At 36.5% G+C, this 18,554-nt stretch overlaps 1 protein-coding gene and 1 long non-coding RNA gene across 7 annotated transcripts in view; one reads left to right on the top strand and one right to left on the bottom strand.

The window, feature by feature from the left end:
- Positions 1-7,260, top strand: part of LOC148123939 (uncharacterized) — a 17,600-nt gene extending 10,340 nt beyond the window's left edge. Inside the window, exon 3 of the long non-coding RNA XR_015739892.1 lies at positions 6,214-7,260. This is a non-coding gene — a long non-coding RNA (uncharacterized LOC148123939). The remainder of the gene's footprint in view (positions 1-6,213) is intronic.
- Positions 1-18,554, bottom strand: part of STEAP4 (STEAP4 metalloreductase) — a 21,939-nt gene extending 3,385 nt beyond the window's left edge. Inside the window, exons 1-5 of one of the 6 annotated variants that reach the window (XM_087915260.1) lie at positions 18,461-18,554; positions 15,591-15,638; positions 13,992-14,072; positions 1,795-2,270; positions 49-576 (exon numbers count right to left, since the gene is read on the bottom strand). In XM_087915260.1, the coding sequence (XP_087771386.1) occupies positions 49-576; positions 1,795-2,256 (990 nt within the window). In that variant the 5' untranslated portion in view covers positions 2,257-2,270; positions 13,992-14,072; positions 15,591-15,638; positions 18,461-18,554. Of the gene's footprint in view, positions 1-48; positions 577-1,794; positions 2,271-10,228; positions 10,347-13,991; positions 14,073-15,590; positions 15,639-16,269; positions 16,362-18,313 lie in introns of those variants that run through there. The other 5 variants (XM_087915261.1, XM_087915262.1, XM_026716087.2 and 2 more) reach the window with 5 other exon arrangements.

Genomic DNA, 18,554 nt, shown 5'->3' with positions numbered 1-18,554 from the left:
ATCAGATATTGAAATGGTAGGGAGGGAAAGTGCATGAAACTGGCTTACCTGTTCAAGGACATAAGAATTGTGTCTCCATCTTACATAATAACGAATGGGGATGATCAATGTATATATAACATGTAAGAAAGCATAAGCCAAGGCAACCAATCCCAGTTGTTTCCGGCAAAGCATCCATTTATCCAGCCAATCAGGAAAGCGACTATACTTTGTACCTCTGTATAACTGGAGAATAGCTGCAAAGATTCCAGGTAAATAGACCAAAGCAAGAAGAACAAGTGCTACAACAGGGCAGATGCGGTTTGCAATTGTAACAACAATAAAAAAAGAATAATCTTTGCTTCTCTCAACATAATTGTAGATGACATCACGGACAACACTGTATAAAAAGATGAATGCACTGAGAGCAAAGGAGAGGTAGATGGGAAATCTCCACATTGGAAAAAGTTGTAAAGGGTAATTTTCAATTTCTTTTGATGATAATAGAGAACCTTTATCCAAAGGAGTAAGGCCCAGGCTCCGAACAATCTCTATCACCTTTTCTTTTGCTTTTCTATCATCCCCACAGATGAATACCTGCAAAAGCAAAGTAAAATAAAGTCCCATAGCTTCAATAAAAATAAATTAACCTAGTGAGTCAACCTTCTTGATGTCTCTCAGCTTGTTAGTTAGCTTTTGAGAAAGTTGGCCAGAATTTTGACTGAAACTGAAATTAGCCAGAGTGGAGAAATGTTTTATTTCTCTTTTATTAAGTATACTTTTTAACTTCAATTTTTTATTTTATTAAAAAAAGAGCTAAAACAAAACTAGACAAGAACATTAAAGATGTGAATTAGAAAGAATAAAACACTCCCCCCAGTTTAACATTGTCAAATCTGTTGCAAAAATAATAACTTCCCCCCCTTGCAAAGTAGGTCCAAGGTTTATAAGCTTCTACATCTACTTGCCATATATTACATATGCGAAAGAAAAATAATAATTAACTGGTTAAACAAAGTGAAGATTTAAATGTGATTTTCTTTGTTAGAGCTATGAATCCAATGGCACTGATTGTTCAAAACCTCATGACCTAATGACCACAAGGTGAACTATATGGCGTAGAGAGATAGTTAAATATTTATTTTGTATTTCTTGCCTGTGAGGTTCATCTGAGGTCACCTACTGTCTTCCTTTTCAGGTACACTTGCATATAGCATGTGGCCTCAGATTCTACACCTGCTGAAGGGATGCAGTTAGGTAGGCTTTGCATGTTTGTAGACTGTAGAGCATGACACAGGCAGGACTCCTTCCAAGGAGCTGTAGCTTCTTCCACTACCTGTACATCTTAGTTTGCCAAAGTATTAAGTGTCTCACCCTTTCTCTTGGTAATAATAACAGACATAAAAAGCAGCTAGTTAGATTATAAGGGGGAAAAAAAGAATTTGTTTTATTTTATACTGCAGCTGCTAATCTACTCATTAAATTCTCCAGTCAGATTAGAAAATTAAATAAAATGTTAAAAACTGTACTAAGCCACAAAATGGCGTGCAAGCTCTGGGTTTTTCAAAACTCTTCATTTGGGAGGGGTAAAGAGGAAAGGCCTGCTGTTCTGGTCACGAATCTGCATTTAATTTCAAGTGTATGTTCCAGTTCAGAGGCTAGATGTTGTCTGCATAATGCAATTTTGTAAATAAATTTCCTTCCAGTGATAGCTGCAAAATCTGGTTCTTGTTCAGGCCAGATCCTTATCTCAGCCCATGCACACACACAACAGCTTCTACCTCCAGTAGCCTTTGGTATCTGAGATGCTCTTACCTGTCTGCTTGCATCCAAGCCACCTGACTGCAGGGCCCATGCTGACACTGTATTAAATGCTTTGACCACGTTACTTCCAGGAAGCAGCTGGGCAAGATATTCAGCATTTGATTCTGCATACTGGTTTATTTTAAGGTTGTTGCTCACATCCACCAACACTTTTCCATCAAGGATTTCTCGTAGGCTTTCAAGAAAGCTGTAATGTGCTCTGTGGACTGCTACAATGATAATGTCAGATGTTGCAGCAGCTTCTGCATGAGATAGGATTGTGGCTCCTTGAGGAATCAATCCAGAGTTTTGAGTGCTTCGGCTCCCATAAACAACGGAATAGCCACACTGCATCAGCTTATAGCCCAGAGACCTTCCAAAATCACCCGTTCCAAAAATGCACACAATTTCCTTCTTGATGGGCATATCTGAAGTAAGTGGAATCATTGCATTGACCTTTTGCAAACCAGACATATCTGAAATTATTCCTACAAAGCAGAATTGTTCATGTTAACTTATTGCTAGAAATAAAAAAAAATCAGTCTGTCAAGTACCCATTAGATTATATACCTTAGTGAATTTCACGTGTGTTGACCATAATATTGACTGGAATTATATCAGTTAAAACCTAACACTTGGATTTTTACTCACATAATCATTTGAGGAAAGCTACATTCATACATGTTAGATAATTTTGGGTTAATATCTAATTGGAGTCTTTTGTTACATAAAAAAGCTTTCTGGTAACTTGGGAATTTCAAGTGGATGAAAATACGTATGGTTGGTTTTGTTGTTGTTACAGGTATGCTTGAAATTTGATATAAAATACACATTGCTCTGACTTTACTAACAAACTTTGCTATCTTCATAATTCATATCCATTGCTACAAAGCAGGATACAGATATTGCTTTAGGGAGGTTGATATCCCCACTGTAATTCATATTTTGAATAATGACTTATATTTTATATACAGTTAGGATTTTTACTGGTGCTTGGGGAATATATATTTTTTAGAATCTAAGCTTGTTATTTATTCCCCTATCCTTTATTTCACTAAGCTTCTTTTTCTCTGAATGGGGAAAAATACAGAAGCATAAAGCAAATAGGTTTATTCAAATAGATGCTCTTTGGTGTACTGTAAAGGCTACAGATGAAATGAAGTTATAGAGGAAGAGTTATAGAGGAAAGAAGTTATTTTATAAATTTAAGAATTCCACTCAAAGTCACACATGATAACAGTAGCAGTCACAAGCAAGGGGATATGAAAACAACCTATCTAAAGAACAAAAGCGTTGAACCAGTTTCCTTGATTTCCTTCCCACCAAATGCTCTTTGACATGTAACAAGAACCTATTGATTTTTTAATTTAAGGATTAATTAAGGGATTAAAAATTTGAAGTTCAGGATGGTCTTCATTCATTATGGGAGGAATTCAGAAATGGAAGATTTTGTTATTCTATATGTTACATGCTGGAGTGTAGGCAGGCAGATGCTACATGCTATAGTATAGACCATGAATGTGTACATGGGCAGATGCCATGGTTGGATGCTACGGGGTATTGATATATAAGCAAAAACACAGCAGGAACGGAAGTGACTATAGGAGCGACTTGCATTATTAAGCAATGCATTAGGTGAGGTTGTGTTTATGATTGCATTTTTTAGCATTGCATACTTAGCAATGGAAATTCCAGTCCCAACTGCCTTCAGAATCCAAGAACTACCTATAGAAAATTCTTTCACCAACTTCCTAAGCCTAAAAGATAGTCAAGCCTTTATCCTGGCCAGGTTTGATGAGTCACCATCAGCACAGTTAGGTTAATTTTTCAAAAAAAGACAAAGTAGAATAGAATAGAATTCTTTATTGGCCAAGTGTGATTGGACACACAAGGAATTTGTCTTGGTGCATATTCTCTGTGTACATAAAATAAAAGATAAATTTGTCAAGAGTCAAGAATCATAAGCTATAGCACTTAATAATAGTCATAGGGTACAATAGTCATAGAGTACAAAACTATAAAAACTACTATACTATACTATACATATACATATATATTTGTATTTTATATTCTTTTTAGCTTTTAAAATTGCTAACTGTATTTTACCCTTCTTATGCTGGTCTATGACCATAATAAAATTTTTATTTTATTTGAATATTGGAATAAAATGGGTCTCGGATAGATTAGGTTTTTATCCTCTTAAAATATTATTAATTTTGGCTAAATAAAGCAATCGTATTTCTCTCGATGAGAACACTTTAATGTAAATGTATAGGACAGCCTTCTGCAACCTGCATGCAGTCTTCCAGGATAGATGATAATATGGGATAATTATTATTCAGTTCAGCTGTACCAGTTTGTACCAGTTAGGCTGGTACAACTGCCTGGAATTGTAGATTTTGATCTGCTCAGGGTCATATTTGTCACTAGATGGCAGTACAGTTTTATTTGTAACTGCATGAGTTTAGAAGAATCCATCTGTATGGAATAATTATGTGAAACAAAAAAACGATTGTGTACTGAGTTTTATTGTGGCTGTGGTGGGGAATTCAGTAGACAGGGAAATAGCCTTTAGGATATAGGCAATATTTAGGATCTGGAGGCAATTGGGACTTATTTTGTGATGAGGCTATCCTTTCATTCAAGCAATTCTCTAGACCAGCTCCCTCCACTTTTCTGATTGTGTAGGGCTACTTTCAGTTTTATGCTATGGCTAGTGTCAACTTTGATGGAGTCTAGCTGCCATGTTTAGGGCAGCTTGTTAAACTTGTATTATAAATATGGGTCATTTGGACCAGAAAGGTGTTCCCATTTAAAATTAGGTGTCTTTGACATAATGGACTTCCCAAGTGATTTAATCGTTATGAAATTAGAATTTCATTTTGTTTCTTCAAGGAGACAGTGTTGATCTGGAATTATTGTTGTTGAATTATAATTGGATTATAATTTGGAATTATATTTCATATATAGTTTCTATCAGTATGTTACAGAATCCCCAACTACATTTTATAACTTAGAATATGTTATGGATAGAAATCAGAGAATATAAGCATATTAACTATACAGGTAAATGAGAGAGAGATAATAGACTGACAGAAATAGAGACAGAGACGGACTGACATAAAGATTGAAGAATAGATAAATAGATATCTATCTACTGATATACCTCAAAAGATATTTGGGGGCATTTATATGTTTATGATCACTTCCTTTATCACTTCCATGGCTCTTGCTATCTCTTACCTTTTTTTAAAAAAATATTCTTTTAAGTTGGCTGCAATGTTGAATATTTAGGTTCTGGGATCTAATGTCTAATGTTTACTTCCAAGAATGTCTTTGGACCTCATGTGGTCTCCAGAGGCCTATGCAGAAGATAAAATGGTTCTTTGTCCAGAGCAGAGGTGTCAAACTCACATTGTTATGTTGTTATCATGTGACATATTGTGACTTTTCCACCCTTTGCTAAAATGGGGGTGGGCATGACCAGCGTGTGATGCATCTGGCCCATGGGCCACAAGTTTGATACTCCTGGTCTAGAGGAGTGACAGACAAAACAGCAAGTAAGCTTAACAGAGTATTTTGGAGACCTAAATGCTGCTTTCTCATAAATAATTATTTTGCCATAATCCACACAAGGAATTTTGTGTGAAAGTTTATCGTGTGCTTGCAAAATTCCAAATGTATTCAAAAGCCTATTGGACTCCTGTTTTATTTTATCTTATTTTAAGGTGTGCATAATATTATGCCACACAAAACCCCTCAAAGTAGGCTTCTTTTTAAAAAAAAATGTTTCATTTATTTAGATTCAGTGTCACATTTGTACAGGCAGAAGAATTAATTCCATTTAATTTGACTAATTAAATCAGAGATGGGTAAATCAGAAAAGTTACACATTCCATAATTCACCATAATTGTCTGTCCTCCCTCTGCCTTCATAAATGATCAATTAATTTATTACCTTATTGATAGCAACTTTCTGTCCAAGCTTAAAAGGACTTTTGCACAGAGCCCAGTGCTTCTTTGGTCAACAGTGAATAGTGTGCTGGTCTATTTTGTTCTAACTAGGGAGGACAATGGTGGTTGCTTGTGTTTTGTCACTCTGTTTCTTTATAAAAAAGGGCTGGGATGGGCTTATAATTAAGCTTTATTTCAGATTTTGTAAACTTTATCTCCCCAAAATATTGGCTGTTTCACATTTGGTTAGTGCCAGAGTTTTTTTTTAAATAGTGTCATATCAATGCTTACCAACCAGGCCAGTTATTAATTTATTTAGAAGTGCCTTTCATTGTTCAAACCAAATTTCCAAGTGGGATTTTTAAGCCAGCAGCAGTTGGTAGGATTGCAGCCTAAGCAAAAGAGCCAGATGAAACCTTTTGCTACCTGAGGCAAAGCCCAAGACGCTTCTCTCTCTTTTTCATCCATCTGCTGCAGATGAACGGGTTGCCAACTGAGAACTGGAAGCTATATCTTACTTCATCTCTGGAAGAGTGTGTACTGTTCACACCTGAGAGCAACTGAGATCCATTTAAGAAATGCAAGGCGGAGCAGCCCATGCAACACAAGACTGCACGCAAACCTCTCTTTCAGGAGAGAGACAGACTCAGGAGGAAGACTTAGAAGACGCATGTTTGGACAACTGCTATGACTGTCCTTTGGGAGGTGCAAATTCAGAGGCCGATGACATCAATATGTCACTGTCATGGCCTCATGCCTGGAAGGGGTGATAGATAGGGTTCATATACAGAATTATTCTTATCTTCTTTTTTGTCTGACACTCTGCCTGTTCTTTGCACAAGGGACTGTTAATCTGGGGTCAATTCCTAAAATCTTTCTCCCCAAGCACACACGAACACCATCTCTCTGCTAAACAAATAATTCCCTCAACACTGTCCAACTATTTACAAAGTCTGCACTACTATTACTATTAATCTTCTCATCACTCTTTATCACCCATCCCCTCCCATTTGTGACTGTATGACTGTGATTTTGTCACTTGTATCCTTACAAGGATATTAGGAATATCCTGTATATTCCTAGTATGATTTGATTGCTTGTTGTACCCTATGACTATTATGAAGTGTTGCACCTTATGGTTCTTGACTCTTGACGAATGTATCTTTTCTTTTATGTACACTGAGAGCATTTGCACTAAGACAAATTCCAATCTCACATGGCCAATAAAGAATTCTATTTTATTCCATTCCATTCCATTCTATTCTATCCTACCTGTAGAACACATATACTTTGAATCCTTGATCATCTTTCTTCAAGCTTTGCCCACTGTACAATGTAGTTCATTGTTTTTCTGTTTTAAGGCCTATTTTACTAATCCTCGCTCAAGTCAGATTCTTGCTCTCATAATGTTCACATAGAAAACTTCAACCTCTGGTGTGTCTTCTCATTTTTTTTGACCATCTTGTAACAACAACGTAAATTACATTGTTATTCCTTTTGTTCGGAAAATAAGCTTAGAATTCCACCCCCTCCTGGTTTTCTTTTTATTTATACTCTAGCTTTGTTTCCTTTCCAGTACTACTACATCTGGGGAGATAGATAGAACTCTAAAATAAAATTAGCATGCCATGAGTTATAAAAGTTTTCATATTATGGGGCACAGGAGGTAAGAATCCAAAGACCAGGGTTGCAATGCAGCAAATCATCATTTTAATTTGTATTTTTAAAAAATCCAATTTTTTGCTTCCAGCAAAATGACTCCACATTGCAAACTTTAACAGAACAGATAAAATGTATTGTTAGCGATGATAATTTCTCCCCTATGACTGTATCACTATTCTATTCCTTTTATCTCTGCCTTTTATCAAGAGAATACTGAAACTGCTTCTTCAGGCATATGAAACATGAGCTGAAAAAAAGATGCACTTAATGTTGCCTAAATCATAGCAAACTATTGAGAGAGCTGCAAATTCAAATCACCTAAACCATTACTATAAATATAAGTGATCAAGTGAAAAGTTGAATACTTTCCTTTGCATTTCCAGAGTTGTTAAACTGGTTAGAGTTTAAAAGAATCAAATGTTAATCCAGCCCTGCCATCTGCACAGTGAATCACAAGAGATTCTTTGAGATTTTGAAACATGGATTAAGCAATAAGCATAAAGAATGTAGTTAAGAAAGGAGGTGGCAGAATATACTGTACATTCCAATGCAGAGAAAGGTAGAATGCAAACAAAGGTACATTATGATTGGGGTTTTCCTCCTTTTGTTCCACCATGTTTTTCTTTGCATCTTTCTTCTTTTCTTTCTTAGCATCTCTTCATGTGATTCAGTGGTCAGAAACTCCCAACAATTCTCAGCATTCTTCACCATTAAGAGATATCAGCTAAAATGCTGGGATATGTACAAGTTCCCCCCTCAAGTTTAACAGATTTATTGGACACTTTCAGTATGACAATCTTGGTCCTCCCTTCCCATAGTAAATGGCAGTTTCATCAAGATTATGATTGTATTGTTATGATGCCTCTGGAAGATAAGCACACTGCAAGTCCTGGTATCTACGATTGGATTGAATGACAGAACTAAAAGATCATTTAGTTGCTAAGGAGCATTACTATTGACAATTAGGATCTAAAATGATTGGAGTCACAGAATGAAGGAATTGTTCATTTCTGCTGAATAGTAAACGCATTGGGAGTTTATCATAAGAGGTATTTTCCTTCATGTTGCAACTGAGTCTCGTTGCCAGAAAATGTTGGTAAAGTGCCTGCAAAAACATGCTGTGTAAGCTCATGGTGCTGAACAGCATCACACATTGCGTAAGAACTGATATGAAGAGAACTAATATAAGAAATTAAAGAAGGAACATCTTGTGAGCATACTTTGTCAGAGTCTAGTCCGAAAAATAGGTTTCCTGGATGTTCCTTCTTTAATAAATCTAGTCTGAAACTCATTTAATGTCTGTAATATTTATTTACCATTCAATGTTTTAGATTTAAAAAAATCTCAATATTATTTTTATAAATAACTCAAGGCGGTGAGTGCACCTAATCTTAACCAGCCTCTTCCAGATCGGAGTCTCCAGCTATGTTGCACTGAATTTTAAATCACTTGAGTGCAAGACTGTGGATGGTTGGCATAAGTTCCTTTTGTGAAAGTCTGTGAAAAATTTTCTTTAGAAACCCTCTAAATTTGTATTAAAACTATTTATCTAGAAACCCTCTAAACTGGTATTAGAACTACTTACACTGTGCCAAACAACTCAGACCTAATGTTAAACCTTTTTTAAGGTAGTAAAGTGGGATTTAGAGAAAGAAAATGGGCAGGTAGATTTATAATTGACTAAGACAGAACCACAAAGGGTATGGCTCTATCAGGCCTCTCAAATAATTATGTTACTTAAGTGAAAACAACCCACAAACCTCTTTTTTATTCTATCACTGTAATGTAAGATATATTAAGAATAAATGAATGATTAATTTGCTGCCTTCTCATAACAAGGCAGATGTCTCCTTCTCACTGCGTGAAATGAATCTGTACCAGACCATAATACAAATTAAATTGTCCTTATAATTAAGTTGGTTCTTAGTAATGAAATGGCCAAATATTGATGCAATTCTTTCATGCAAAAATTTTAAAAGCTCAGTTGCAACTTCTGTTGTATTTTTATAACTTGTTAACATAAATTGCACTTTAAATTACATGAGGGTCTGTTAGGGCATCAACATTATTTTAATGCTTTCCTTTACTTTCTGGTTGCTTGGTTTTTTAATGATGCACTAGAATAAGAATATATTATTGTACACGGTTGAATTCTCCAAAGTCTTATAGTTCAGCATGCAACCTCTTGTGTTCTCAGATCAAAAACATTCTTCCACTGTAACCTGAGAAAACATAGATGGGAAGATCTGACAACTGACTCAAGAACTTGGCTCTGTGTCTGAAATTTGCATGGAGAACATCCAAAGCATTCAGGCTGTTCTCTTCTGTGGAGAAGAGAACAGCCTGAACCCAGGCAGCAAGTATGTCTGGAAAAAGCCAGGTACAATAGAAGAATTGTCATTCTCTCAAAGAACACCTGGGAAGAGCTTAAGCCTCACTGGGCATAAATGATGGTGGAAGCTATAGTACTGACTTTTTGAGATAGAGAGACATCATAAAACAAATGCATAGGGATTCACAAGCAATATAGCTGTATCAACTGATAAATGGAGCATTAATATAATATTTCTTTTTGCAATGTCTGCTCCATTATTTAATTTCATATTGTTTAAATTAGCTACATTTGAATACATCAAAAATAACTAAACAATTAACATTGAGTGCATTGTTATATTGCAAATTCACAAATGGACTATGTCATCCTTTCAGAGTCATACTTTGCTCATTATTTGGACAAAATAATGCAGCTTGCCAGAAGAAATTGAATGGTGGTTGCAGAGTGATAGAAAATTAATGGAGAACGCTGTTATAGTATTACTTTGACTAATACCTAGGCTGCCTTGCCAATGTTGAAGGCAGATTCAATTTCTGGTTGCTATACATGGGAAGATCCTGAAGCTGAGGCTCAAATACTTTAGTCACCTAATGAGATGGGAAAGATCTTGAACCTGGGAAAGATTGAAGGCAAAAGGAGAAGGGGATGGCAGAGGATGAGATGTTAGATAGAGGTTAGATAGTGTCAATGATACAATGAACATGAATTTGGGCAAACTCTGGGAGACAGTATAGGACAGGAGAGTCTGACGTGCTATGGTTCATGAAATCGCAAAGAGTTGGACATGACTTCGCAACTGAACAACAAATACATGGGAAGGAGAAGGGAATTTTCTTGTCTTCCGCCTTTAGTAGCTAACTCAATTATGTGGATTCTAACTATTAGACCAGGGGTGTCAAACTTAAGGCCTGCGGGCCAGATCTGGCCCCCTGGCCCTGGAAACTGAAGGACTGGCCCATGGTGCCTCTGCCAGCGAAAACAGAGCTCTGTTTTCACTGACAGAAGGTTTCAGGAGGCTGTCCCAGCCAAAATCAGAGCTCGCGAGGGCCATGCACAGCCCTCCCGAGCTCCGTTTTCACTGGAGGAAGGTTACAGGAGGCCATCCCAGCTGAAAGCAGAGCTCAGGAGTCCATTTTCACTGGCAGAGCACTTGGGCCCCTATAGGCCCCCCCAGCTTGGTTTCAAGCTGGCCATATCCACCAAGGCCATGTCCACTCAATGAAATTGAGTTTGATATCCCTGTATTAGACTATAGTGATAGTTTAGTTTATAGTTTATAGCCAGTGATAATGATGGCAATTATATTCAAGTAAGCAAATTTATTAGCATAATTGATATATGGAGATCTAAATTCTTGCTGATTGACATTCCACAACAGCTTGAGCAGTAATGACAGAGGAACTGAATGGTGCTATCTACCTGATTAGTGCAAGATTTTTTCTCCTTTTTTGTCTGGTTTCTGAGGGAGGATACATTTTTTTTCCTAAGAAAATCTATTTAAATTCATTTTAGGGCTTACTATTTTCATGCACAGTTTGGAGTATGCAAAGTGGGGTAGGTTGCTAGTAATAAGTTTTTGTAGCATGAGTGGTGTGGTTCAGGAGTGCGATTCAAATTTTTTAACAACCGGTTCTGTGGGCATAGCTTAGGTGATAGGTGTGGCTTGGTGGTCATGTGACTGGGTGGACATGGCTTGGTGGTCATGTTATTGGCTGGATGTGGCCAACTCAATATCAGTCATATTGAGGCACTCATCTCCTTGCCTGGCCTCTCATGACTGTGAGGATGCTGCAACAGTCGTAAGTGTGAAAAATGGTCATAAATCACTTTTTTCAGTGCCATTGTAACTTTGAATGGTCACTCCACACAAGCAAAGTACCAACAAAGGAGGGGAAAAAAACTCCAGAGAAGTTCCTGAGACAGGAAGTCTAGTCCTGCCAAGAATTTAATAAGGGTTAATGGAGAGGCAGTTTCTGTAAGCAACACCAGAATGTTTCCTTCCTGCCTTCCTGACAGGATTAGGTCAGTAATTTCTTCGAACAACTGGTTTTCCGAACTGCTTAGAATGTTAACAACCGGTTCTAGCTAATAGGTGTGAACTTGTAGAATCCCACCCCTGGTATAGTTCTCATTCAAAGAGATTGCTAACCGGCAATATGAATTAATCTGGTCAGGGTGTGCATCTGTGCTCCCTCCCATTGGATTGTTGCAGTGTTAATTGCTGTAGCTAGGAAAGTTAGGCAAGTGTTCCTGTAACTCTGGGATTACAGTAAGAAAATGAAAGGTGATCTATGGAAATTCTGTCTTTAGTACAACTGTTAAAGATAAGGCAAGAGCAAGTCATTCTAAGTGTAATTTCTGGTAAAGCATAATTTATCCCATAATTTCCATGTGCTGTGCTATAAACATCTGTGGTAAGTACTCTCTACGTATTTGTGCATTTTAATTATAGATTTGGCTGAAAACACCCTCCTACACTGCTGGAGGATCCTGCTGAACTAGTCTGTATCTTTAAAAATAATGGAACCAATGCCTTGTTTGTAGAGAATAAAATTCACCATGCAAAATAAGACACAAGTTTCTCTTACTTCTTACTTGATCAGTAAATCTGAAAAAGAAGTCTAAGCAGGACAAACTGAAATGTGTTTTTCAGTTTGCATCACACTACCCACCTCATTAGATTAGCGTGTGCAAGTTAAATGGCATCTAGGATCTCTCTCTCTCCCCCCCTTTTTCTCTCCCTCCCTCCTTCCCCCCCCTCTCTCCCACTCCTTCCCTCTCACTCTCTCTCCCTCCTGCCCTTCCTCTCCCTCCCTTTCTCTCTCTCTCCCTCTCCCTCCCTCCCCCTTCCCCCTCTCTCCCACTCCCTCCCTCCCTTCTACCCCTCTCCCTCATCAATCACATTTATATGGCTACCACTTCACCAACTCTGGGTGGCACACAACAAACATTCCAGGAAACCTATGACCATACCCTTCATCTGAAGATACATGATACCTGAGCCTGCAGGTATTTTTTTAACTAGGCAAAATTTGGAAAGAATCCAGGCAATTTTTTTTTAGAACAATTGTGTGACTGAAGAAAGCAGGAGAACAGGTCCCACACAGCCATGTTACTTTGATTTAATAATGTTAGTCATCATTATCAACCCATCATTGTTCTTTTTGTACAATGCCAATCTCTTTCTGGTGAAGGGGGAATATCAGAGTCCTTGAGAATAAGCGTTTTCTGAGGGGACTGAGGATTTTGTGATCCTTGCTGGGCTTAAAGGCTGCAGTGGTAAAGGAGGAAGGATAGAATGGGGGAAGGAAGAGGATGATGGCAGACGCAAGTTGATGGAGAGAAAACTTAAGGTAAAAAAACCCAAAGCCACAGCCTGATTTCCTTAATCAGGTATGTAACAACAGCCTAATCATGCACTGTAGCTTCACCTCAAACCAGCTCTATGACTACACAGAAACCGAGCCACCCAGTCAAGCTGGGAGCTGCAATTTAGTAATAGCTTGACATCCTGATGACCCTAACTAGAAGTTCTATACAAGTTCACAGATGGAAAGGGAAGAATTCCAGATCAACAATCCAGACAATAGTATTCAACCTGAATAGGAACTCCTGAGAAACATAGGAGAAATCCAGGCATCTCATCCCCTTCACAAAAGTATATTTTCAATTGGGGAATTTATTTTCAGGTAAAAGGGATACCAAAAAACGATATACGCTACCTGTACCTAATCATCCAAAGTGGATCTGGATTAATTGTTCTGCTGCAATGCAGAGCTCTGAATTGGCTATACTGTGTCCTGACAAGGGCACCAGATGCATCCGCATGCACCTACCCAGCCAGATTGCTTGGGTCTTTTGCTAGCCAGGAATGTATGCTGATAGTCACCTTTTGTGCCTGTTGCATTGAATGCCAAAAATCCCAGTGAGAAGGTTTTGTTTCTTCTCTCTTTCCCTGTGAGCAAATGACTAGCTCAATAGCAAGAACTTTTTTTCAGAGCTCTGATGCAAGGATTAACCAAACAAAATCTTGGTAACAAAATCTTGACATCTGGACATGTCCTCTCCAAACAAACCTGGCATGTTAATTTATTTAAAGAATGATGGAGAATAAACTTTATTGATTAGTCAAATTGACCATGCCGAGACAGTGGATGTTAGCTACTATAAAATATGATGAAATGAAATAAGGTAAGATTTAGCAAAGTGAGATAAAGTAAAAATAAGGATTAGAAAAAGTAGTGTAAGTGTACCTTACCTTTTTCCAATAAAGGTGTATCACTACTTCAAAAATCAGTAGAACCCTCAGTCTCATTCCAGTTTGATGAAGAGTGCGTTCCTGAGAAATAAGAAGACAAGGTGGTATGGCTATGTGTTCTTTGTTTACCTTATATAAATTAAGTTTGCAATTGCTTTCATAAGGCTTGTTCTACTCTTATACACTTGCATCATGGAGAAACCATTGGAAAATTAGGGTGTCAGTTTCTGTTCCTACTTCTCTGCTATTGCAGGCCAAACATGTACAGTATGGCATTTATATAAACTAGCTTATTCCCTCCAATGTTGAGGGAATGTCTACTTCTGTTTGTAGAATAGGAAGGTCTCCTATTGGTTTTTGTGACAGGTAGCAAAATATCTGGGCTACGTCCTGCAGACTAGACTTTAAAAAGGTGCTCTCTGTCATTTTATACAGTTCTGCTTTCTCTTCCACATGTAAACATTGTAAGCTTTACAATGCATCTCTCTAGTACTTATCACATATTTATATGTGCAATGGGCAAGCGGGTTTAAACTCCACCATTCAACAATACGAGTACAAATTCATATAGTTCTGCTTTCTCTTCTATACGATTGATTAATTAAGGTAAACTTTATAATGCATCTCTTTAGTGCTTATTACATGCTTATGTATGTAGTGGGCAAGTAGTTCAGGGTTTAATCTAAAAACCCACCATCCAACTATAAGGATACTATTAATTTTTTCAGTGTTTTGAACATTTTCGTGCTTCACAGAACTTTCTAAAAACCAGCATCTTGAAAATCTCCTTAAGCATTCATTGTGAAGTAGCTTTGAAAAATGTTCTGGTCTGAAGAATATGCATTTGTAAAGGACTTTTTGTACATAGGGAGTCATGACTATTCCTTGATGTTGCATGTGAATATTTTAGTACGCAATTAGAATTATTTGTTATTGATTGTTTCAGGCTATGCTAAATCACCCTGGCAACTCATTTAGGTATTAGAAAGGTCATATCTGTCAGAATTTTCCCTTCTGAAAAATAATGTAATCTTCTCTGCTACTTTTTAAAATTACTTCATTAATAGCGTTGCAAATATTTGAAATGTATTTCTTGTGAGTTTAGAAGAACAGGAAAAGAAGACAGATTAAACTAGAGACTTATGAAGGAAAGCTCCAATATATTTTTCTATGGTTGCCCAGGGGTGTAAAATTGAAGACCATCAAATACCAGTTTTATCACTGTAGTTCAATGGTAAAAATTATATTCTGCATGTGGAAACTTCAAGATTTGGTACCAAGCTCACCAGACATTGATATACATACCTATTAAGCTATTGTCTCCCAGAATAAGCAACGTTATGGAGAGGTCAGAAAATGTTTATGAACTCATAAGCCCCCCAAAATGGATAAGAAAAATAAATGTTAGCTAGAACTAGTTTATCCCATTACCATTCACAACACCTCACAACAACATTTTATTTTTGTAAATTTCGAGCAGCAGAGGTAGAGGACCTGGCTCACATCCTGTTTGGTTATTATTTGTATAAGAGGATGAGAGACTTTGGTCTATGTACTAAATGAATGACCCATTGGGAACCCCATATCAAAGCAACTTACCTTACGTGCAGCCAGAGTTTGAAAATAACAATGAACACGACATAGTACCTGGGGCAAAATGATCCAGTTGAGATCAGCATACATGAGATGATTCAGGTAGATTGTAGGGGTGATACTGAGATATAATTATCTTATTTTATCCATATTTTTATTCTAGATTTATATGTATATATTATATCTTATTCTATTTTATTTCATTGTAATATTTTATATAATTTTACTGCATTATATCTTATCTGTTTGTATTGTACCTTACCGTAGCTAATACTGATATGGTCAACTGACTAATCAATAATCAATAAAGTAAAGTAAAACTGTATTGCTACCATTGCATCAATACATGATTTTACATATTGGCTTTTGTCCTTTAAATTTAAACCTTTTAAGGTTTTCATTAATTTTATACAGGAATGCTTTTATTGGTATTCTCTTTCATCTTGACTTATTTATTCTATCTCCATGTATTTGTTCCACAATTCTATTCTCGTTTATTCTCTGCTTATACAAATAATTGTAAACTCTTTTTACTTGTCATTTTGAATTCAGTGAATTAGAATTCAGTGAATTCTTCAGTCATTCAGCAATAATCTACTCTTGATCCTTTATCTCATTCCATTCCCACTGCATTCATAACTCCCTTGGACTTTGATGCATAAATTATAAGATCCACAATACTTACGATCTATTTAACATTAACAGCAAATTTAAGTTCCAGCCAACAATATCATCTCCATTCACTTCAAGTACAGTCATGAAGTGGTCCTTGAAATGTAAGACAGCTGAGAGCAAACAGGGATAAGTAACCTGTGGTTCTTGGATCACATGTGTTCTCCTAGAACTTTTTTTTTTTTTTGTATTCTCCATAACTGCCAGTTGGGTGAAGTTGAAATACTTTTTGCTAGAGAATTGAGGCAGGTTTAAGGGATGATATGTCTCAAAATCTACAGAGACTTAAGGCACCCAAGGGCACTTATGTCACATCTTATCCATTAGAAACCTGTACCACATTATAACTTCTCCAAATTGCACTGATTTTTCTCTTGTTTTTTTTCTTGTTATGACTTAGAAGACTCCTTTCAGTTCTTCAAGATCTGGAATGGGTTTGATTTGAATTAGATACGAAGTATAGGTACTTGTGAACACAATGGGACAAAACCTAGCTTTATTCTGATTTAAGTCCAGCCATTTACAATGGAAATTAAGAGCAACTGTTTTTGACTGAATCCAACACAGAAAGAGACTTCTACCTGTTTCAGTTTGCTTACAAGGAACAAAACTTCTCTGGATAGCTTTCAGAAAACTATAGCTAGACTTGTTATTCTAGGATGAATTCCAACCTGCACACATTTTATTTGGGTGGAAGCCCAGATCAATCCAAAGAGACTGACTTGAAAAAGCACAGCTTTGATCAGGTTAACCTGATGGCAAAGAAATTAAGAATGTTTGGGCAACACACCCCACAAATTTAAAGAATATGCTGCTGGGTTACAATGAACTATCCTTGGTCAAATTAACCACACATTTGGCTAGCATATAAAAGAGAAGTCTGGCTATTCTATCTCATTGGATGGCGTCCAATGGACTTCTCAGAATAATTAATTGGCCTTTTCAACCATTCTGAATATACTTCAAATATAGGTCCTAATTTTGGAAAATATGAATTCACTATTCATGGGAAGCATGGCAAATAAGGACAGGGACAGCCTATTTGGTGTTGAAATAAATAGATTGATTAACAGTTTTCATTCAAGATAATAAAACTAACCCATTCTTTTTTCAGTATTTTGGACCCTTGACCTCAAATGGATCTCAAAAATAATGAAGAAAAAGTAGTTACACTTTTCTTGGCATATAGTGGGAATAAGGGATGGCAGTTTAAATGAGAATTTTCTCTTGCACCTTTCAATATTTTAAAAAGGACAGATAGCATTTATTCTTTTCTATTCTCTGCAACAAAGCAGATTAAAGTTTGTGACTTGGCAACCAAACAAATAAAAACAGCATTCTTGCAGACAAATGGAATGTTATTATGAAGTTTTTCTGAAAGGAAAAGCAGACATTCCCAGAGTTGACTATTCTGGACAGAATTATGTATGTAACACTGTATTATTATTATCAGTATTATTAATATTATTGATTAGGTGTCATGATGTTGACACATTTCTCAAGAATTAAAAAGCTTACGTGATTTCTACTGAAGATGTTCAAATATAAAGAGATTTTGGCAATTTTATTAAGACATGAGCTATTATTATTTGTTTAGAAATGTTAAAAACATGTTTTTAATGAATTTATCTTTGGACCTTTGTTTAAAATTAGATGGTGAAACCTGATGTATGGACAAATTAATTTAGATAGGCAGGACAGCAGAACAGGTTGCCTTGTTGTCTCTCTTCAATTCTCTGTAGGCTTTTTTCTATTTCAAAAGTGCAGTGAGAATAATACTTCACGCATCTGATCAAGTTGACAATAATCCTTAAAAAGTCAGTTCTATAGAATCTTTGTCGATCTTTGTAAGATACTTCAGGATTCTTAATCAACCACACAATTTTTACATAATTTTCTTTTTTATAATAATTTAATTAAACTTTATCATTAAAAAGATAAAAACAAAGCTTAAACTTTTAAAATTGCATAATGTCTAATCTCTAGTTTAATGTCAGCTTTTCATATTTTGCAGAGCCATAAATAGATGGAAACTCCCTTTTTTCTGCATTACTCACCAGAAGTAAAATCATTCCATCTGCCACATGTGATAGCTTTGCAACAAAGATTAATTTTGGGGAAAAAATTCCAAAGTTGACCTGGGAGGCAGAATTGTTCAGTGGAAAAGTCTACATAGTTTGCCTCTGTTTCAAATGAAAACCTACCTTGAAACTTTCCCCTTCCTTCTGAGTCAATAAAGATTGTCCAGCTGCAGTAGCATCTGCCTGAAAGCACACATCCTCTCACTTGGAACAGAGT

The sequence above is a fragment of the Pseudonaja textilis genome, chromosome Z (genome assembly GCF_049901715.1).
Source record: "Pseudonaja textilis isolate UNSWEBS1 chromosome Z, rPseTex1.2, whole genome shotgun sequence".
Lineage (NCBI taxonomy): Eukaryota > Metazoa > Chordata > Lepidosauria > Squamata > Elapidae > Pseudonaja > Pseudonaja textilis.
The sequence above is the reverse complement of the archived record's forward strand: the minus strand, read 5'-3'. Positions and strand labels throughout refer to the sequence as shown.